At 48.6% G+C, this 22,424-nt stretch overlaps 1 protein-coding gene across 3 annotated transcripts in view; it reads right to left on the minus strand.

The window, feature by feature from the left end:
* The window catches only part of LOC144173831 (sushi, von Willebrand factor type A, EGF and pentraxin domain-containing protein 1-like), a 226,919-nt gene that overhangs the window by 99,318 nt on the left and 105,177 nt on the right, over positions 1 to 22,424 (minus strand). For all 3 annotated transcript variants that reach the window (XM_077702090.1, XM_077702089.1, XM_077702088.1), the window contains exons 13-16: positions 21,237 to 21,598; positions 20,502 to 20,697; positions 18,973 to 19,131; positions 18,575 to 18,736 (exon numbers count right to left, since the gene is read on the minus strand). In XM_077702090.1, coding sequence (XP_077558216.1) covers positions 18,575 to 18,736; positions 18,973 to 19,131; positions 20,502 to 20,697; positions 21,237 to 21,598 — 879 coding nt within the window. The remainder of the gene's footprint in view (positions 1 to 18,574; positions 18,737 to 18,972; positions 19,132 to 20,501; positions 20,698 to 21,236; positions 21,599 to 22,424) is intronic.

The following is a 22,424-nucleotide window of genomic DNA, read 5'->3' on the forward strand; positions in this document are numbered from 1 at the left end:
GATCTCGAGGGTGCCTCCAAACGAAGGATTTCCTCGGAGGGTCGGTGTCACCACGTTTATGAAATGCATGGAGACCTCGAGTGAAGGTGTTGCCCTATCCTCCACTCGACGGAGTGGAGGAAGCACTTTGAGTGGAGGAGGGATTCAGAATACGGGGGTAAGTTTGACACGTACGCATCCTTTTATATTTCCGTCAGTGAAGAGTTTTTCGAGCGCTTGAATGACCCCGCTGTTTGGCCGAAAGACTGCCTCTTTAAGGAGTTTCGAGGCATGTTTCGCGAAGGCATGCTTCACAGCTCTGAGCGCATCACATAAGAAAAGCAATGATGACTAGTACTTTGGATGTGTTTTATCAGAATGTGCGCGGTCTTCGTACCAAGGGAACTGACTTCTTTGGTATTTTTCTGGCTTCTTGTTTTCCGTTAATAGCTATCTCTGAAACTTGGTTGTGCCCTGATATCCTGTCCAGTGATTATTTTCCTGAAAATTACCATGTATATCGTAGTGATCGTGCCTTGACGGGAAGCAAACAAAAAGGGGGTGGGGTTCTTCTTGCCGTCGACAAATCTCTCCCGAGTGTGCTTTCTAGTGATATTCAGAATGCAGTTGAGTCTGTATGGGTTGAAATTCTTATCTCTAAAACTGAAAAACTTCTTGTTGGGGTTTTTTACATTCCCCCTGATGTAGCTCCTGACGCATTCAATCAGTTAGTCTCCTCCATTGAACAGGAGCTTATTACTCATTGCAACCGCAAGGTCCTCCTTCTTGGAGACTTTAACGCTCCTGGCGTTCAATGGAGCCATCTATCCTGTTCCCACCATAACCACCACATTTAACAGAAGGGTAATAGATTACTAGATTTTTCGACCCGCCGCGGTGGCTCAGTGGCTAAGGCGCTGCGCTGCTGAGCACGAGGTCGCGGGTTCGATTCCAGGCTGCGGCGGCCGCTTTTCTGATGGAGGCGAAAAGCAAAAACGCCCGTGTGTACGAGATTTCGGCGCACGTTAAAGATCCCCAGGTGGTCAAAAGTAATCCGGAGCCCCTCACTACGGCGCGCCTCATCGCCTGCGTTGCGTCGGCGCGTTAAGCCCTACAATCAATCAATACTAGATTTTTCGTCTTTCACTTCCATGGCACAGCATAATCACATAGAAAACTGCAGTGGAAACATTTTGGACCTGTGTTTTTCTAATTTTGATGATGTTAGTGTGTCACACTCTGATTGTCCTTTAGTTAGACCCGACAGATTTCATCCTCCTCTTTCTATTTCCTGTTCCCTTCCCACAATGCTCCACCATTCCGTAAGTTCATGCAACACGCAACCTCGCTACGCTTTCGCCCGGGGAGATTACGTTGGGCTGTATGATTACTTTTCTGCTGCCCCTTGGTCGACAGTCATTGACGAAACTGATGTCAATGAACAAGTTGACCGTTTTACTGAGATTTTACTTTTGGGTATGAAGAAATACATCCCGCAATATTTACCAAAGAAGTTCAAATTCCCACACTGGTTTTCTTCTGAATTGCGAAATGCGCCTTAAACTCAAAGAACGTGCGCACAGAAAGATGAAGCGCTCTGGTGCGAACCAGTTCGCTCAGGAGTTTCGGCGCCTACGTGCCTTGTGCAAAATATTGCACAAGCGTGATCATGCTTCGTACCTGGCGTCAGTAGAAGCTAAAGCAACCCATTAACCGGGAGCCTTCTGGAAGTACATTCATTCAAGATCTAGTAAAACTAAAGAATATATTCGTTTACTAGACTCCAACGGCAATGAGGTTGCGGAGGTGGCCGACTGCTTTGCTCGTCAGTTTTCTTCTTTTTTTGGAATTAGCGGTGGCAGTGATAACAGTAGCGCCCCTTGTCACCAGGGCGGTAACTCTGGTTGTTTCCAACTGGATGAGAACATCGTGCGTACCAGGATCAAGCGGCTAAAGCGCTCGCTTTCTTGTGGACCAGATGGTATTCCTGCCGCCATTCTAAAAACGTATGCAAACATATTCGTTCCTGTGTTCACTTCAATGTTTAATAACTGTCTCCGGTCTGGCACGTTCCCTCGCTCATGGGAAATCTCTCGCGTATTCCCTGTATTCAAGTCAGGCCCAAAAACTGACGCCATAAACTATGGGCCAGTCTCGCTCCTTTGTTCTGCCTCTAAAATATTCGAGTTATCTCTTCATATGGTCTTGTCTTTCTAACTTAAACACGTCCTCATTCCTAATCAACACGGCTTTATGCGTGGTCGTTCAACTTCCACAAACCTCGCGTGCTTCATGGAGCAGGCTCTCCCAGCAATCGTTGGTAGAAGCCAGCTTGATGTGGTCTACTGTGACATGAGCAAGGCCTTTGATGTAGTCAACCACTCGTTATTGCTTGCCAAGCTCATTCTGTTAGATGTCCACGCTTCTTTGGTGGGTCTTATACGTTGCTATCTCCAGCAGCGATATTGCTATGTAAGTGTTAACGGTCAAACTTCATTTAGGTACAAAGCAACCAGTGGTGTACCCCAGAGATCTGTTCTGGGTCCCCTTCTTTTCTCCATTTTCATTAACGATGTTGCTTCTGTAATTCAAAATTCTTCTTTTTTGTTGTATGCTGATGATGTGGAAAATCCTTAGAGAAGTGCGTAATATTCATGACTTAGGGTTATATTGCGTCATTCCATCGTTGGTGCACCAAAAACGACCTAATTTTGAACCCCTCAAAAATGAAAGTTGTCTCCTATAGTAGAAAAACTCAACAGCTGCAATACTCTTATAAAATTGCAAGCACCGCGTTGCCGAGGGTGACTGAAATTCTAGACTTGGGAGTACTATTTGATTCTTCTCTAACTTTCTCTTCCCACGTTACACAAATTACCCGTCGCTCTCTTCGATGTCTGGGTGCTGTTTGCAGGTATTCTAGAGAGTTTAAAGGTCCTCTTCCTTTCTTAAAGTTGTATTCGGCTCTCTGCTTACCTCTTCTCGAATACGGCTCTGTTGTTTGGAATGGAACTTGCAAGTCCAATAGTGACCGTATCGAAAGAGTTCAAAATAAGTTCCTCTTTATCTTTAAGCACCGCTTCTGTCATGTGCAAGAAGACGCTAACGGCAGTGTGCCTTTTCTGAAAAGTCTTCCTTCCCTTCGGTGTCGACGAATGCGAGCTGATATTATCTTTCTTTATAAATTTCTTCATGGGGATATTTTGTGTGACGACTTGGTTACACTTATCAATGTCAACTTGCCGAACAAACTTTTCCGAACATTTCGAACTTTTAGAACAGATGCTTTAAGTAGAAGACGCGCGTTCATCTGCAGAATACAATGTGCATATAATGAATATTCTGATCGTCTTGATATATTCCAGAGCTCTTTTTCTTTGTTCTCAAACGACTTGAAAACTGTTGTAGCTTAAGTGCCTTTATGTCATTGCAAATTGATGTGCCGTATTTATTTTAGGCAAATCATGTTCTTGTTTGTTTGTTTTTCACATTTCCTGGTTTTGCGTTGCTTGAATTTCTGTAGGTTTGAGTGCCAGTGCTTGTAATTCTGAACGTCTTTCAAAGTTGAAACTTCCGAACATTTTGTTATAAACCTTCGTTTTATGCGTATAACTTATCTCTGTCATGTTCAGTGAGTATTTCCTGTTTTTCACGCGCCTTGAACATTTCGCTGTCCGAGTGTCATGGCTTGCAACGCTAGATCTCCTGTTTCTTTTATTTTCTTATTTTTTTTGCTGTTTTGCTTTCTGAGATTACTGTAAATATCTTTACTTTATTGTTTCTTTCATGCATACGGTTTTGTGTGTTGTGTTGTCTTGATTTTAGTTTGTTTTTATGTATGTTTTGTATATGGTGTACCAGTACCAAGACCCTAGGGTTGTTCGTGGGCACCGAAAATAAAGGTTGATTGATTGATTGATTGATTGATTGATTGATTGATTGATTGATTGATTGATTGATTAAAGCTGGGACTCCGGGCCGCGTGCTCTCCTAGGTGTTTCTCCAGACTTGCACCACTATATATATATATTTTTTACCTCATCAACAAATCAGAATTCGTACGATACATGACTGCGTGGCCTGAGGCACTTCCCGGGCCAGCATGGCCCGAAATAAAATAATTGTTGAAGCTTGAGCCCAGCCCGGGCCGGAGAAAATGCGCGCTACCAGGCCCAGAACCGTGCAAAACCACACAGAACACCCGACAGATGTTTTTTAAAAACTTAATTAAATCAGCGAAAAACATCAGCATTCGTAACCGCGTAATTCTCAGAAACGCACCACATTGCATATTTCGTAACGCGATCATTTTTAAACTGCACAGTTTATCTGTCCCGCTCGTCATTCATAAACATAACATTATTAACACACCGCAAATTCACAAGTTTATGAAAAGTTATTTATTGATTATGAGGTTTAACGCGCCGACGCTACACAACGACGAGGCGCGCCGTAGTTGAGCGCTCCGGATTAATATTGAACACCTGGGAATTGTTAACGAGCGCCCAAATCTCGAACACACGGGCGTTTTTGCTTTTCGCCTCCATCAGAAGAGCAAGTTTATGAAAACTACTGATCCACGATACCTTGCGGGTTACGATATATTGCGGAATACTATTAAACAGATAGGAACCGAATAATTAAAAGCACGCCAAAACAATGTGCTAATATAAACAATATGATAATATAAAGTCTTTCTAGCAATCACAAATTCTCAGGGGTGCAGTTTCACTGCACACTATCGCACAATCCTGACAAACTGCATGGCCCTTCGAAAATTACCTTCACGGCATAAACCTCTCCGTATTACAAACAAAAGAAAGAATCAAGAACATTGCGAGATCATTGTAGTGCCTGGTAGGCTGCTCTTGCAATTGCATGCAACGGAAGATCATGCGCAGCGGCTTGAAAAACTTTAAAACAGAGCGTGAATCACCGAACAGCATGGAAGCGGCATCTCACTCAACGGGCGCCGCCTCGGGATCTACTCGGGCCGGCTTCAAGGGCGCCGTGGGGAGCAGGCGCCGCTTTTTCCACTAATGTTGCCTTTATCACGGCCGGACTGGAGGAGCGGCGAGCGCGCACTTTCATACGGCCTGCGCACCCAACAAGGAAATGATACAGCAGATTCTTGACAGAGTGAGGGCGCTTCGAACCAACCCTCTACCCTCCCAACCCTCTTTTTTCTTAGTCGACGCATCGCCTCTGACCGAGCGAGCCGACAGCGCTTGCCGCACGTGTTTTGGATCTGCCGCGGAATATCACCGGTACCGATGAATGCCTTCGCTGCTATATCTCACCAAAAAGAAGACTCGTTAATTGTGCACTTCAGTTGCATGAGTAAGAGTTTTAGCTGCATGTTTTTGACAGTGCGCTCGCTGCCAGCGGTCCGCTCAGCCCGACCGAAGCGTGAGCATCAGAAACACGTTTAGCTAAGCGATAACCGTATCTCCCTCGGCGGGAAATCATTCGTGTCACTGGTCGTGCCCTGTGCGTGTGCAAACCAAGGCATCATCCGAAAGGAAAAATAAGAACTGATATTTCATTCACGGAAAATGCCGCGTTTATTGCCTGCCTCACCATTTTCATATAATATAGTCGCTAAGATATGAAGGCTTCGCATATTTTTCTTCATGTGCCCCGAGTTAAATGTTTCTTTCAATTTTTTGATTAGGCGCTTCCGAGTGATAATGTTAGGCTGTTTGGCTCTATTAGACAGAAAATTCAGAAGGGGGGAAGGAGTCGCCTATTATAATGACGAACATGTAAATTTACACGGACAGGTATCACGTGTAGCCACGGCAGGGCTAGGGCAGTGGCAAATGCGCGTGCGCCACCGCTCTACCCCGCCCGTGCTGTAGGTCAACCGGCGAGGGTTAAGGTCCCTGAAATTACTAAGGTAGCGCCATCTTTAGATCTCGCCGCCTTTCGCCCTCGCCCGCGCTCCTTTCCTCCTTCGTTTTTTGCCATTTTCTTTTTCGCCGGCGAACGCCGCGCGCCATTGGCCAACGGCCAGTGACGTAGTACCTCGTTCCCGCGTTGTTTGTTTTTTCTTCTCTTCGCCGCCACTGTCCATTTAAATCCGCCATTTTAGGCACAGCTGCCTCGGAGCAGGCCTTAGCTCCATTCGATTCAGAAGGGGTGCACGGCAACGTTGCAGAGGAAGTTCTGTGGTGCCGGTGCATGTGCAGCAGCGTGGTTCCGCGGTGCCGTGCATCACGGTTGCACCGTCAGTAGCGCCCCTGCGTGTTTACAATCGAGCGAGGTGCAGGCATAGCCGTCTGCTAATCATCCTCGCCTGTCGTCCTCTAAAACTGGATGTTTTCGGCCATCTGGGTTACGCCGTACGCATTAGCGGCGACGCAAAGTTTGTCCCACGCATTTTCGAGCTCGACGGACATTTTCACGCTGTCGCCGCAACTGCCGGTAGCCGCCTGCCAACCCGCAACGCCCGAATGCTCACGGCACCGAATCGCTGCACCTCCTCCGTAGCAGGTGCAGCGGTTCTCTGCACCGCGGCGGCACCGCTGCAGCACCATGAGCAATCGAGCGACGCGGTGCTCGGCACCATTCCTGCAGCGGCGAATCGAGCGCTTTGGTGCAGCGCACCGTGCAACGGTGCAGGCGTTGCAGGGAATCGCGTCTGAATCGAATGGAGCTTTTATCGAAGCCGCCAGCGTATAATAACCGAAGAGTCAGCTGCTCGTTTCAAACAAGTGTTGCGTCGGCGTCACTTTATGTAGCTTCGCGATGCCGAGTTGTTGTGCCTTCGGCTGCTCGAATAAGGTCAGTGCAGTCACGGCCAGCTCGGCTGTAGCAAGCTGTAATTTATCAAAGCCCACACATGAATCAATGTTAGCTGTACAGCATGAAAAGGATTCACAATTACGCTTGTTAGCGCGCTTCTGGCCTTGGAATACGGTAGTTATTATAGAATTGGGCGCTACAGCTAATTGTAAGCTGAGCGCATTCTTTAACTGCGCGTTCTTTGTTCCAGCCTTTTCCACATATGCCCGACAGGGCCTTACTCGAAGTAATTGTGAACGCCAATCGCACGAACATTGCTATGCCACGGACGCACTGCCAAAAGTACGGCTGTCATGGGCGAGGCCAACGAGGAGACGCGAGAACTTTGACCCTGACAGCAGCCTATAACGACGTGAAAGTGACATATATTTTGCAACAGCGTCAAAGCACCGTAAAGTGCACGGAATAAAGGTGGCATGAATGTCTGTAGCTAACGCGGGGCGCATACTGAGCGCTGCCTAATGATCTACAACTAACGCAAAAAACGCGAACGCAAAAAAGCCAGCGCAGCGCTCGAACTGCCGCGAACCAAGGTCACCGCGAACCATACGCAAGCCCTCTGTGCAGCGCTTGCACAACTTAATCACGCAAATGTAAGAACGGAATTACTGTAACAGAGCAATCTGAAACGTCCACGTTCGATCCTTTCGCGTTCACGAACTATCCTGAGCATGCCGCACACGTAAACAAACACCGCGCTGTCCGTATGCGCCAGCGGCATCCATCCCGCAAATATCCCCTTCTACACAAAAATATACAACAAAACAGCCTCACTTAGGGCGTGTTGGTAATATGGGGCTCTAGAAATACTATGTAACAGAGCAGTTTGAAACGTCCACGTTCGATCCTTTCGCGTTCACGAACAATCCTGAACATGCCGCACACGTAAACAAACACCGCGCTGTCCGTATGCGCCCGCGGCATCCACCCCGCAAATATCCCCTTCTATACAAAAATATACAACGGGGCTCTAGAAATACTATTAATGCTACCCAAGAGCGATTGCGGCGCGAAAACAAGAGCAAACTGCACGAAAAACTGCAGCGAGCGGCCCGAAGCGTTGCGAGGGCGTCTGCTCTGAGGAGGCCAACAAAAATGGCGGCCCCGCCGCGGAGTTAAAGGGACCGTGGCGCCGCGGGTGAGGGGAGAGAAAAAAGAGGAGGGCAGCGGAGGAGGAGGGTGCAGTTGGCGCTACCTTAGTTATTTTAGGGACCTTAGCGAGGGTTGGTCCGCAGCGCCACGAACTAGCGCCGGTGGAAGGTGGGAACTATTGGTCGCGAGGCCCACCACTGGAGAGGCTGGCGCTGCGATCGTTTTGACGTCACTTGTAGGATCACCGTTCCTACCTTGCTGCGCAGTTGGCTTGCAGCGCGTCACACTTAGCTTAGGACGCGTGTTCTAAAAGTATTTTCGTGTTAATTTCCGTCGTTTGAAGTTAATTCTCAGTGCGTCAAGCGCCGTTTGACGTCATGGGGATTTTATAACCGTATCAGCTGTGGTACATTCTCCGCAAACAACTTGAGCGTGGTGGCGTACGTGTACGATCGAAGCGTAAGCTGCGGCTCGTTTCCCCGATCAACAACGTAGACTACGATGATTGCCAAGCTAAGTTTCTAGATTCCCCTTGTTTGCAACAAATATGTAAAGCAACAAATCATGAAGGGTTTACTGCTCGCAGAAACGCTCCGCGCACACACCGCCGTGCCTGCCCGCACGGCCGACAGAGCAGCTCGAACCGACGCAGGTCGCGGCAGCAACAACTTGTCGCCGCTTTTTAAAATCACAGTAGTTGTGGAAAAGTAATTCGACAGCGGTGTATGTGGATGTTAGAGTGGTGAAAAATTGTGCTAGGTAGTGTCATCAGCTGTGGTTTTCAAAGCGATGCTCAAATATCTGCCGCGATCTACGCCGACCGTCCCCGAAGGTCGGTCCCGGCACCGCCGGCCCGTTCACGCGCGGTGCGGCGAGCGGCCGAAGGATATGTGCCTGCGCGCAAGCATCGGCCGAGGCCGTGGCAGGTTCTTGATCATCGATCGCTTAAACGGACGCGGATACAAAGTTACACATACAAGAAAGAGGGTGACAGTGAAGTGAAAAGTTGTATTAGGGACTCTCATTCGCAACTGTAACGACAGCGGCGAAGTATCTGCCGCGACGTTAAGCCTAAAGTTCCCAACATCCGATTACGTGCATCCGAAGGCGGCAGGCCGGCGGCCAGCGGTTCGAGAAGACCCTTTCGTCGCGCGCGCGCGTGTTGCGTTTGGGTTCCCCCATCACTTTGTGGGGCCCCCAACGCTCGGCTCTCCTATTTTAAAACTCCCAATTACCCGAATTCATTAACGACATGTTTCGCCTCGTACACAGCCTCGCCTTCTGTAAGCAATCGTTAGTTTCATTGATGCTAGAGGAAGGCAGGCTCACTGTAAACATAAAAGAGCCCACGTTACAATTATACATTCCCACGCCGAAGTCCTAATGAAAACTAAATATAGCCACGTCCAAACCCGCTCGCAGGCGTTGAAAACTCGCGTTCGTATACCATTTATACATTGCGGACAAGTTGTCGCGAAAAGTAAACATATCAGCCGAGCAGAGGAAAGGCTACGGCAGTGGTCGTTAATCAAATCCGGGAATAACTATGAAAACATTGTAGGGGTAATAGGCACTGCTTAAGCCAAACTGCGCATCATAGCAGTACTTTTAAGCATGCGCGGCGAAGCAATCCGATCACCGTTCTCACGTAGTCATTCATTTACCAGGCAAGGCGAGCAGTAGGCGCGGTGAGATCACAAGTGAGCGACGCGCTTCCGTCGCTGTTACAAGGTGTTTCCTTGCACACACAGTCTCGTACATGTCACGTCGCAAGTATTTCATAATGAATTTACAGTGTACTTTTCTCGGCATCATTTGCATCGTCCTTGGCGTTAGCTGGCTGCGTACGAGCTGTGGGGCGCGGCGGTGTCGCCGGGAAAAAGCGAGTCGCTGATTGCTCGCCCGGATTATTCGGGTTGCAGACAACTTTTTTGGGTAATTTGCACCAAATCCACAAGGAGCGGGGGGGGGGGGGTGCGGTGGCCACAGACACACACACTCACACACAAACACGCGGCCGCATTATGCGCACAGGAAATGGGTTGTAGCAGACGACAACCCGACCCGGCGTGCAACAAGTGACGTCATTCGTAGGTGGTGCCACGGTATGTCCTCGGGGCCAATACCCGAAGCGCAGGCCGTATGAAAGTGCGCGCCCGCCGCTCCTCCAGCCCGGCCGTGCCTTTATATACGTTAGGCATAGAGGAAACGCCTTGGTGTAAGCGCCGCACCCACTGATAGTGATGCTTAGTAGCTGCCCCTCCCCCGCCTTAACTTTTTCTTTGCGTCATCTATCGCATCTATCGCTCATTTTTAAACGTTTACGATTGCTGTACTTCGAGATCGCTAGATGGCAAGCAGTGTCATCTCCGCTAAGAGTTCCTGTATATAGCTCTTCTAGGGGAGCAGAGTTGCGCGTCCATCCGCCATCTTGAGTTCCAGGTCATGCGGGAAAGCCACCCTTCTCGTATGTAGGTCGCCATGCCAGCGGAGCGGCGAGGAGGAGTGGCGAGGAGCGGCCGAACTAATATTGTATTCTTGTAGAATGGGTGCTATTGAAGTTCTTAGCGCGAGATGTTTCAAGAACTCTCAGGTTTGCTCAACGCAAAGAAATCAAAAACACACATATGAACCTATTCAGGCGTAACAAAAGTGCGTAGGGCTCCGTAAAGCATCCCCTGCACGGGCCGTTGTAACCTTCAGGACGACCCAACAGTGTTCGTTTTTTTTTTTCTTTTTCTTATTTGTATTAGTCATGTAAGCATATAACCCTCATCACATGTTCACCAACCATCTGAAGTAGCAAGCCCAGCATTATGCAGGGCTGACCTCTTCGGTCTCATTAAAGAATTCTCTCTCTCTCTCTCTCTCTCTCTCCAACAGTGTTGACCGGCTGCAACCCTTAGAACACCTGACTGAAGTCACAATCAATGCATATTGCGCTTTCATGGATTTTGTAACGAAATGTGTTGAACATTAGCAATTTTGTTTTCTAGGAACCTCACGTACGGGTGCATGAAGGTAATCAGCTGGTATTCGTCCATTACAAAAATTGCTTATTTTGGCAAGCTGGCCATTTTGAAATTCTGACTCAACAACTACAACGCATAATGGTCACTTCATTAAGGTTACTTTAACTCTACTTACCACCGAATGATTCGCCCGTGACATAAAAGTCATTTTTCGAGTAATCGTGGAAAAGCTGAAAAAACTGCTGGAGGAACTCGACCATGTCCCGCCCGACGTCAGTGAGGTTCCGTGCGTAGCCTTCGTCCGAGTCGGTGAAGCTGAACCCGGCGCCCACAGGTTCGTCGACGTACAGCATTGAGAAGTGTGTGGCCCATAGGCTTCAGGGAACCATCGGTGGACAGTGTGTACGGTCCGTTCTCTACAATTAAGCCGACTAAAGATGATGATCCGGGACCTCCTTGGAGCCAGGCCAGCACTGGCGCCTTGTCCCGCCGCTTCTGTATTTGAAGTAATAACGACATTGTTATCTAACATGGGCGAAATGTAGAGACTAAAAACCAATGAAAGCAGGATGGAGAGCATTCTTGTTTTGGGAACCCAAGGTTACCCTGTGAATTCCTTTTTTTAAAGTATGAAAGTCTGAAATATTATTTAGCGAATGTCTAACAGTGCGTAAGCAACTCTACCCGTACAGCGGACTGTTTCAACACCTGTATTGCTCATACCTGAACTCTGTGCCAGCTTGCTATCACTTTAGACACTGTTTAAGCAATTCTCCGTGATCTCGGTGGTGGTGATCAAAAATACCTTGATGTTATTTGGCGCCGTCCAGTGAAGCCATTCCGGATTTATTTTATGCTCGACGTTGTTTGAACATATTTTCTAAACTGTGTATTCTAGCGGCTATGCCAAGAAAAAAACTTGATTTGTTTGTAAGAATTCTGAATCAAGCCACCTAAGTGCGAATTCTTCGCAAAATATAAAGAATTCTTGCGTTCAGTAGTCTGTAAAAGGTGAAAGGGTAAATATAACTCAGTAGAGTGGAAGCTTGGGCGTGTTGGTAATTCATTTTGGAAAAAAAACATCCCCCTCGCGAGGGGCACTATCAAATGCAGAGCATTTCCGCGGGGGGCGCGCCTGCAAGTCGTATGGATTACGTATTGGTTGTTGTTGTAATTGTTGTCTTCCAGCGTAGACATTGTCGATGAAGTCGCTGGTGAAACGTGCCGTGAACCCCTTGCCGCGGCTATGACGCAACATGGAGCGGCTATGACGCAACGTGGCGCGGCTATGACGCAACACAATCCAACACAATCCACTTTAATCCAATCCAATCCAAATCCAAACCAATCCAAGCCAATCCAATCGAATGCAATCCTATGCCCCTCGCGAGAGAGTGTTATAGCGCCAAAATCGCGCCACCACACGAACGCGTGATGTTGACGTCACGATCACGCCACAGATGTTAGCGACCGGAGCACGCGCGAACGACATATGTGGTTTAAGCGCGAACCGACCGTGGCGAGAGAGCGCGATGGGAGCGCCCCCACCTGTTCTTGCGCGCGAACCGACTGTTGATCAGCGCGAACCCAACGCGGCGAGAGAGGGGGTTGCGCACGTCCCCACCTGTTGTGCGCCCGAACCGAACGCGGCGAGAGAGGGCGTTGCGAGCGGAGAGAAGGCGAGGAGAACGCGGGAGAGAGGGCGCACCTGTGGCCGACGGTTGAATGAGTCAAGGATATAAGGCGTGTTCGTAACCTTTCCATTCTGTGTCGGCTTTGTGGTGCAGTGGGTAGAGTACCATGTACCTTGCGTTCCGCCCGCAGAGTCGTTGGTTCGAAACCTGGCGCCGGTAAGTATTATTTTTTTATATAGTGTAGGGGGAGCGATGCGGACTACGGACGCCAACGCGGGTGACGTCGTGAGTTACTGAAATGCTCTGCATTTAAAACTGGCGCACGATTCTCGGCTGCTTATCAGCTGAGCCGCCGCCGCTGCCGCCGCTTTCACAACCGCCGATGCTCAGTTGAGCAGAACTGACTGAATGCGGGGTCTTGTGCGCAGCACTGAAAGCGGACTTTCCTGTCGAACTGGAACCCGCGGCATCTGGCAATCAGACGCGCAACTCTTGTGCTACGCGATATACGCCTCGAGCTTCGCGATCGCTGCGCCGCCTGCCGCCGCTTCTCCGCGGCGTTGACGGGATGTGCGCTGCGTGGCTGATAGGACGTTCGTGCAGTGTTTTGGTTCTGTTTCGCTTATTTTCGCATTTACGCGCCATAAAAAACTTTTTATGGGGACGTCTATAAGCAAAGAGTACGTTTAGGTCACTTAAAAAGCAGCTTCGTCTTCGTAGAGCACGCGATCGCCTGCAAGAGCTACCCGGGGACGCGGTTCTGCGCGCATCGTCGCCACTCTTCCGGGCGTCGGCGATGGTAGCAGCATATCACCCCTGTCACCTCCAAATACGTCAGGCACAAATGAATTCTATATACTGTTGCTTCCTTTAGACCTGATACTGGAACAGTGAGAGGTTGGCTTCATTTTGCAGCGTGGACAACGAATGCGGCTTTGTTTCGAATATATACGTCGCAGAAAAACATGTTTCGGGGATTTGATTATAGCCAATCCCGGACAATAACTTACGCATTTTATAAGAATATAAGCCATGGCAAAATGTTAAGTATATTTCAAGCCTGTACGTCGTTAAAGGGGTCCTGAAATACCTTCCCCCGATGCATGGATGTACATGTACCCAAATAAAGCAATGTATTTGCAATCTCCTCCCGCAAGAATTATGTTAACGCGATGAGTATTAGCGGAGAAATCGTAAATCAAAAACCGCGCATTATCGTCGCTCCGCGTTTCCTCCTCCTTTCGACTTACTCTCCGCTGTTGACGGCGCGCGAGCCTTGCCTCCCATGATGCTGCGCTCCGCAGAGGTGACGTACTTCCGCTATTGTCGTCTGCTACGGGCAAGCTTTGTTGACACCATGAATCATGCACTCCGCTCAAGGCTGGAAAAGCGAACGAAAAATCTGGCCGCATGTATGCGGCGGCCTGGCCTTGCCGTTTCGCGGTGTACGTTGCTGGCGGCACATGACTTTTTACCGGCGGCGAACTCGCAGCCGCACAAGGAGGGTCGTGCGCTCGTTCCCTTGATGCACCGCGCACTGTTTATCCAAAAAGCGCCGTATCAGATGTGGCCCCGCTGGTGCCGGGTCTTATTTTGCGGCGGTGGTAATTCCTGCCAGCGGCATGTGAAGAAGTCATATTAAATCGATACAGAACCCGTGCACAAAACGCTTCAATCATGTGACTAGTTCAGGTTGGGGCGACGCGTGGTGGAGAGCGGCAACGTTGGCAAAACATGCTCCGTCGCGGCTCTAAGCTTTCTAGCGCTGGAGCGAGCGCCATTTCTTTGACAATCTCAAACATCGGTTGCCTTGGCAACAAGGCACAAACCGCTCCAGAAGTCAGTTACGGTTGCGTGATCCCGGTTCAGCTTGGGGCCCCACTTCGCGACATGTGGGAACTGCAGGCGTACCACTCACTCCCATTGGGAAGTGCGAGATGCGTTTGGCATTACAGGAGGCGATGGTGTGTGTGTTGTGGACGCCTTTGTTTCGCGATGAAATGCGACGTTGTGGTTCTGCGGGTGGATAGTGCTTCCCATGGTCTGGATTATCTTTCTCGTGCGACGTACCTCGCATGGGATATGTGCAGTGTGCGTGGCTAAAAGCCATCGGCTTGTGCGCCAGAGCTAAGTGACTTGCTGTTCGTCCCCGCAAACCGAGCGCGAGGTGAGTACCGAATTTACGATGGGCAGGAGGCAACCCATCCTCTGTCAATTGTGGTTCAGACTTTCAACGCATGTTGTGACGTTGTGTTCGTTAGAAACGCATCTCTGGATTGTTTTGAAGTTGAATAAAATGTATGCGTCAAACCCGGGCATTCGGCTCAGGGCGTTCTCTGCGATTGCACGAAAGAAGTGCCACGGGGCTTCAACGCTTTCTTTATGGAACGTACTCAGGTAACAGAATATCCATGTCGTGTTACGGCCGTGTTGCATTCAATACAAACGGTTAAGCGTTTGTTTTACACTTGTTTCGTTTGTCATAAAATGCCCAAGCACTCCGCTGGCAGATCAGCCGGCGAGCCGACGCTGAGCAGACGACTCATCTCTTTGCCGGAAGTGCGTGAAAAAGCCGCCCAATAGCAGGATGTCTAGCTCATGACGAACATCTGGGAATCGATGATGTAGACATGTGAAGATGGCGGCGCCCACAAACACGAAGGGAAGGGTGAGAAAAAAACGACAAACTTTGCAACAAAAGTGTGAGCTTTCCGCTGCGCGTACAAGAGTAATACTTGGCACAGAGGACGTTGACGACCCAATCTAACGGTTGCGCTAGTTCATTTAGTGTGCTCAAAATGCCTTTCAGGGCCCCTTTAAATATGTGCCCACACATGCCTTATAGCAAGAACCAAGGCAATCTGATCTGATACCACCGAAAAATACATGCTGCGCAAGTGCGGAAGAAAAATAATAGCTCGAACGGAAATGAAAAAAATTACCCCACCTTCCCGCGAGGGGAACCCTGTGGAGATGTGACGCATATTGGGGTTCACTTGGTGTTGGTGTCTCCGTTGGGTTGATTCTCTAATTGCGTGAAACGTGTGAGGAACGCGTATGATATATTCTTTATTCAACACGCGGCGTAACGTTAACGATGACGGCCTTGTGGTCGCTGAAGTGTACGGGTAGTGGATGGTGAAGTAACGGGACCACCGTGAAATTTGCAGCGAAGATCAAGTCTATGCACGTGCTCCGCATCGTTGTTCGGGCACTAGTCGTCATGCACTCCAGCGAGTACTTGACCGCCATGTGACGTTCACGCCGCTTCGCAGCCTTGTCTTCAGTGGTGCTAGCATTCCTGTTATCACAGTGATCGGTGCTTGTTACGGTTGCGCGGGCGATAACATAATTGTTAGGCTCCATTCAACGCATCGATGGAAATCGGAACTCCGGTGCTGGAACGACCGCGGCTATGACGCAACGTGGCGCGGCTATGACGCAACACAATCCAACACAATCCACTTTAATCCAATCCAAATTCAATCCAAGCCAAGCCAAGCCAATTCAATCGAATCCAATCCAATGCCCCTCGCGAGAGAGCGTTCGCTATCGGAGAGGAGAGGGGGTGAGCGGCGGAGAGCTCAGCTCGCGCGGCGAGGAGAATGGGGGAGGGGTGCGGTTGACACTAAGGGCCTCACTCTGAGGCGGCCGCTTTCTCCACTACCGAATTATTCTAGTTCACTGTAGTTGCAATGCCGCTTTGAAAGACACTAAGAAGAGAGCAGAGAGAGGGAAGAGAGCGTCGTGAAAGGAAGAAACTCAGATCGAGCGGGCGAGGAACGCGGTTGTTCAGTCATCGCCGTGGGGTTGCGTCTTAGTGTTTTCGCATTTGTCGGCGGCTTGGCGGGAGCTTCAAATTCACGGTCCGCCAGCCACTTGAACCCTGAACGACGAATTATCGCGGTTGGTGCGTTGGCGTACTGCTGCCGCGTGGGGCTGTCGAAGGTTAACTCCGGCTCACGAGTACCAGTCCTGCTTGCTTGCGTCTGTTCAGCAAGTAGTCTCGCCTGCATGCGGGCCTTTGCACATTGCAAGCAGCGTCAAACGGGGGTTAAAGGAGACATGAGGAGGAAACACAAGCTTGGTTCACTCAAAAGATTGCCTCGTTACAATCACACTGACACCACTTTTAATGTGAACTTCGCCTTAGTAAGCTACATAGTAAGGAAAAAAGGGAATGCCCGTGCGACCGACTAGCTCATTTCCCGCAACAGAACAATGATCTCATACCAGCCAGGTCTGCGACTGGCCGAGGCCGGCAAACGCAAATTCAAATTAGGCAGAGCGTATAAGCTTGCCGAACGAGCTATTTGCGCTTAAATTGAGGGCACATTCTTTTTAAAGCCGTAAGAATGGTGGAACAAACAGTGGAGGTTACGAAAGCACACGTAAACATAGAAGTACCGGTGCGTACTGCTGTTGGTACTGCACGCACTATGCTTGGTGTAGCTGCACAGGACTGCGGGGCTTTGGGGTTTTCTCAGACGACACTGGCTAATTGACGCAAGCAAGGGTGCCCACGTGACCATATTTGACAAGCGAGCACAACGTTTCACAAAACGTTTACTTTCTCCATGAACAAAAACAAGACAGGTTTAAGTACGGTTAAAAACCAAAGGCAGAAACCGGCTTGCCACGCTATGGTGGTTCCATCCCGGTTCACTAACGGTAAACAAGTCTTCCCAATCGGCTGCAGAGCGGTCAGTTCCCGTGATGTCATTGCAGACCACGAAAATGCATGATTTAGCGGGAAAACCAAATATTTTACCTTCAAGTAATAATTTCTCAGAGAATGAAGCATCGTTTGCCTTCGAACAAGTGCAGGGAGCACTATAAAATACGAAATCTTTCGAATACCACAAACTTGTATTTTGTCTTCATGGCTCCTTTAGGAATAAAGGTCGAGACGAGGCGGCAAAGCGGTGTAAAATACCGAAAATACGCGGATTTATCCACACCAGGGTCCGCCGTATGAAGCGGACCACGCGCACCGGACCGTCATAACATCTGGGGTTTTATTGCATTGTTTCTATGGGGAGTTTACCGGGACCGCGGTGATCCGTCGTAAGAAGCGGGTCATCGTAAGTCCGGGGGACGTACCAGCGGGGTTCCACTGTAATAGATATCAAATACCCTGCTTGCTGCTGGCAAAGCCAGCCGAAAGCGCGCCTTCGGTACCCTGACTTCACGCCGTCAAGAAAAAGAAAACGGAAGTCTGGAATTCCTAAAAATGTAGCGAAACCTAGCAGGTTACAACAGGTTCTCTCAGCGTCTAAAAACCTTTGTCACATAACGGACTTTATTCCTAATTCAGGCTCTGGGAGTGACTATAATATGTCTATAGGAACCTCTTTGAACGTGCCTCAGTGCCTTCTTGGAAAACGGCGGGCGATATTAGTAATTATATCAATTTCAACAGCTGTCACGCTGTTACGAGATAAACTGAAGAGCGTTTTTGCGACGCGAAGAGTCACTGCTATAGCGTTCGCCTACGAATTGGGATGACATCTCTCACGTTATTCCACAGTAGCCATTCGTTAGCAGTCTCATCGTCTCAAAATAACGTCATTTTCTATTGAAGCCCCAAGAGTTTCAGTTGTAAGCCAAGAACGATTTTTCAATGTTCGGTTTATTTGGTCAGCGGCCGCCAATCGCTCAAATAAGACTTAAAGCGTTGCAAGTTGAGTGCGGGAAAGGAGTTGGTGAGGAGCCGCTATTTTGTCTGTTTTCGTCCTCATATAGCCATATGTGAATGAAAAAAAAAATTCAAATTATGAGGATTAACGCGCCAAGGCGCTATGAGGCACGTCGTAGTGCAGGGTCCCGAACTAATCCTGACCACCGGGGGTTCCTTAACGTGCTTCAACTTATCTTAATGAAGTTAGCGTTAAAATGGGCCAGAGTCGTATTGGTAAATAAATTAATTAAACTAAAATTAATCGTTCTCGCTACGAGTCAAGTCGAGAGAGAAGCCTGAGTGCAGGCGCTCGGTGCATTATGAATAGCGTTAAAAGTTCCAGCAATATCAAATTCTAGGCCACATTGATAACAGAGCCACAAAGAAAACACATTCGAGGAGGCGTGTACCTTTGCAGGCCGCGGAGGTGTTGGCTCCCCAGAGTCCCGTCGACAGTCCGTGGGCGCACTTCTTGCACGAGACTTGGCCGGTTCCGTCCTGGTAAGATTCGTGGTCACAATGCATGCATGGCTCTATCCCGGACGCCGACCAAGTTCCGGGCTTGCAGAGAGCTGATCAGGAAAGAACGGTGGTTCTTCAGAAAGCTTGACTCATCCGCTGCCTATTTTTGTGCGGTAAGGCGTAACGAACCACATCAACCCCCTGAACAAGCATGATGCGTCCGAACGACCGCTGATAAAGTGCCCAAACGTCTCTTTCTGCACGCCCTAAAACATTACTTTAATTAAACAAGCACGGTCGCTATGTATACTTTACACTCGAACAAATCTTAAAAGACTGTCCTCACCTCTGCACTCAGACTCGGAGCTCGCCTTTTCAGCCAGCGTCGTCTTGTTGGCGGGGCACCGAGTGCACGATTCAGCCGCCTCTTTGTCGGAGTAGGTACCCACAGGGCAAGGTAGGCAGCTCGTCTCGTTGTTGTAAAACGTTCCCACAGGACAGTTCACTGAGAAAAAATACATCAGGAAGTAAGCAGTTGAATGTCCCGGGTTTTCTGCCGTACATTTTATCGTGGATGCTCGAAACAGTGTTTGGGATACCATTATCTACGTATGAGTTCTAAGGGAAATTTTGCGACCTCTCTGTTTTCCTCGTGCACGAAGTAAAATCAAATGCACGCCATTGTTGTTCATTGCGTAACGCATTTGTGACGCCATGTGCCGCGATAGCCTTTTGTTGCGGCTGGCAGCTAGTAACTGGAGGTTGCCATTTTATTTAGCTGGGTTAAATGCCGAGGTTTAGTACTTCACGAACACTGCGCATATTACACCGTTGCCTGTTGTACAGGATACGTTGGTCTTTTGTCATGCTTCATCATCATCGGTTGGGAGGTTTTGGTGGGAAGTGCTCGCGTTGCCCGGTTAGTGTTCTCTCGGTGCTTTCAAAGGGCGATCATCAACGCCAGCACTGCTCCGCTACACAGCAAGCACGCCTGCGCTGTGATGGTGAAAGCAGGAAAACAGCTACAAGCGATGTAATCTAATAATGCGTTGGCTGATAATTACAATGGTAATTTACTATAATTTGTACGCGGGGGAGCAAGCTGCAAGATAAGCAGACGCTGAATAATGGCATTATGTATGTGTAATCTTCTTGAATTTTTAATGAGGAACGTTAAAAATACATTTCTGGGCTCGTACAGCTTCGGTGGTCAGGGATGTGTTAATGGCTATTTCAGTGCTCGCGTCACAAATAGCAATATCTTGATTGTAACTAACTGGCTAGGCATAAAATGTTAACATTTGTGCATTGCAAAGGACTATGCATATACACGTAGCAATGAAAAGTACCCGTGTACCTTTGCAGTTGTGTCGTTTCATGTTGTCTTAATCGTACTACGTTTCATAAAATTCGTTCAAAGTTGACAAAAGCTACCATTCTGTTGACCGCGAAATTAATTCAAATCGGCCATACTGCGCATGCGCCGCGAGGCGAAATGTGTATGACAACCTAGCTTTAAAAACAGGAATTTTATCCGCTCGTGAAGCCATCACAAACAGCATCATTTTGTGTCGGACATTCATAGATTATCTTCATGCTATAGGCGGCATACTTAACGTTACTAAATAATTGTGAAGCCTGTTCACTCCCCACAAATACGGAAACGGGCTTCGAATCGCCCTCGCCACCCCCCATTCGAGACAGGCGAACGCGCAATACATTCCCGATTTAAATAAAATAACCCGGTATCCGATGCCGTCAAACACAACTGAAGTGTTAGGGTATAATTTTACAAAACTATTTTTTACAAAAATCTTATAGCAAAATAAAACCAGACATGACCTGCGACAAATACAGGTATGCGTTGAAATTTACCACAGAGTCGTTCGTTGGAGACTTGTCCCCTTTCGCAGACCGACTTGATAGAGTGGGTTGTTTCGACGAAGGAGGCGTCGGGAAGTACTTCGGCCACGGTTTTGTTCAAGGCGTCAGTCACGGTTTCTTCGAGAGTACTCGTGAGTGCCGTCGTCTCAGCCAAGCTTGGATGCACGAGACTCGTGTTCTTGCAGTGCTAAACGGGAAATCAGTAGTGGGTAACCAGCTCACACTAAGTCCAGAATGGAGCGCATCAAGGCGATCCCTGATTTCTGATAGTATCCAGTTCCTCTTTTTTTCCCCAGTTGCTTCTATTGGTAAACCACACCTCTCGCCGCTTTTTGTTGCAAAGGAAGCACCCTTTACAAATTACGCTCCCTTACTAACAAGAAGATTCAACGGTGCGCCCGGTGATCGCGGAATTGAAACACTTGTACCTACATAGAGCAGACATAGAACCACTGGTACCTCTTTTCTGACTTGTAAAACACGCTCAAAACAGTTACTGAGCACCTCTAGCTTAGCGTCGCGGGACATCCCATAAATCACAAATGTTTTGATCCTTTCCTCGGCAATGCCCAACAACAGATAGAAAGACAAATGAAGGGAAATTCAGATCAGCGAATTTCCATCTGAACAGTACCGAGCGAAGTACATAATGCATGCCTGACGGTGCCATACCACGTGACATGTTAGAACTAGTGGAAAAAGCTACAACGTAAATAGAAAGCCCACCTCGCAGCTTTCAATTAGTTGAGTCGCGTCGAAGCGGGCGTCCAAAGGAATCTTGAAGGATATGCTCAATTCGAACTCGTCGTCACGCGCACCCGGCTGTCTTTCGACGCGCCCCGGCCACCCGACCTCTCTGCGGTGCACCCTCGGCGTGTTGTTCAGCGGCGTCTTCGGCTTGCAGTCGATGGCCAAGTTGTCGACTGCGCAGCCACCGCTAGCTTCGCACACCTTTCTTCCGATTGTTTTTTGAAGCTCCTCGAAGAATTTTTTCTTTAACGCTTCTTTTCGTTCCTCGCTTATGTGACAAGATTTCGTAGCGTACGTGACGTTGACTGTGATGCTTGTGCTTGCGCTTTTTGATGATCCTGAAAGAAAAATGCGTTCCCATGACACCTTGAAGTTGTTGCATACTTCTTATGTGAATGAAGCGCGTTTAATCTGACTACAAACCGAAGTCATGTCTTCCCACCAGCCACTAATGACAAGCCTGAAGTATGCGTGCCATAGTGCTTCTAATAGCAGGAGCCTAATGTACTCCTAAATTTAAAAGAAACAAAACTTAGACTATATGTGGGTTCATTTCTAATTTAAATAGCCTGCACATGTATACAGAAGCCGGCTAGCAATAAATGAGCTCAGCACATAAAATTGCGACGCCAAGCAATACCTTCTACTTAGAACCCCAGAGTTAAAAACGTGTCACCAAGTGTTGGATTATGTCTTAGCATGGCCCTGGTCTGTGCTGATTCCTACATGGGAATCAGCTTGCATGTAAAAGAGGAAGATACACGACACCCCACTGACTAACAACTGAAATTTTTCTGAAGGAAACAGACATAAAAATACAAAAAATACAACATTTACAAGGTTTGTTCCGGCCGGTCAGTGCCACTGTGTAGCCTACATGCACGAAACGGCGTTTATCGGAAGGAAGACGAGCAAGATCGGACCGGAATTATACTTGGATACAACTCAAGAAAAATGCGGCTTTTCCTCACAAAGGACCCCCATCCAGCCAATGGTGTCACCGTATCAACGTGACGTCATGGTAGACCGCCTCCACGCCGCGATCACGGAAGAAATCACAGAGCATGTTCATCCGCGCTTACGGACTTCTACCAAAATGGCCGCCTCCGCTGTTCGCGTCAATCCTCGGCGTCGTGGGGCTCTGAGAATGATTTTTAGTGCCGT

The sequence above is a fragment of the Haemaphysalis longicornis genome, unplaced genomic scaffold, assembly GCF_048455015.1.
Source record: "Haemaphysalis longicornis isolate Haplotype H1 unplaced genomic scaffold, Haemaphysalis longicornis Haplotype H1 scaffold_3, whole genome shotgun sequence".
Taxonomy (NCBI): Eukaryota; Metazoa; Arthropoda; class Arachnida; order Ixodida; family Ixodidae; genus Haemaphysalis; species Haemaphysalis longicornis.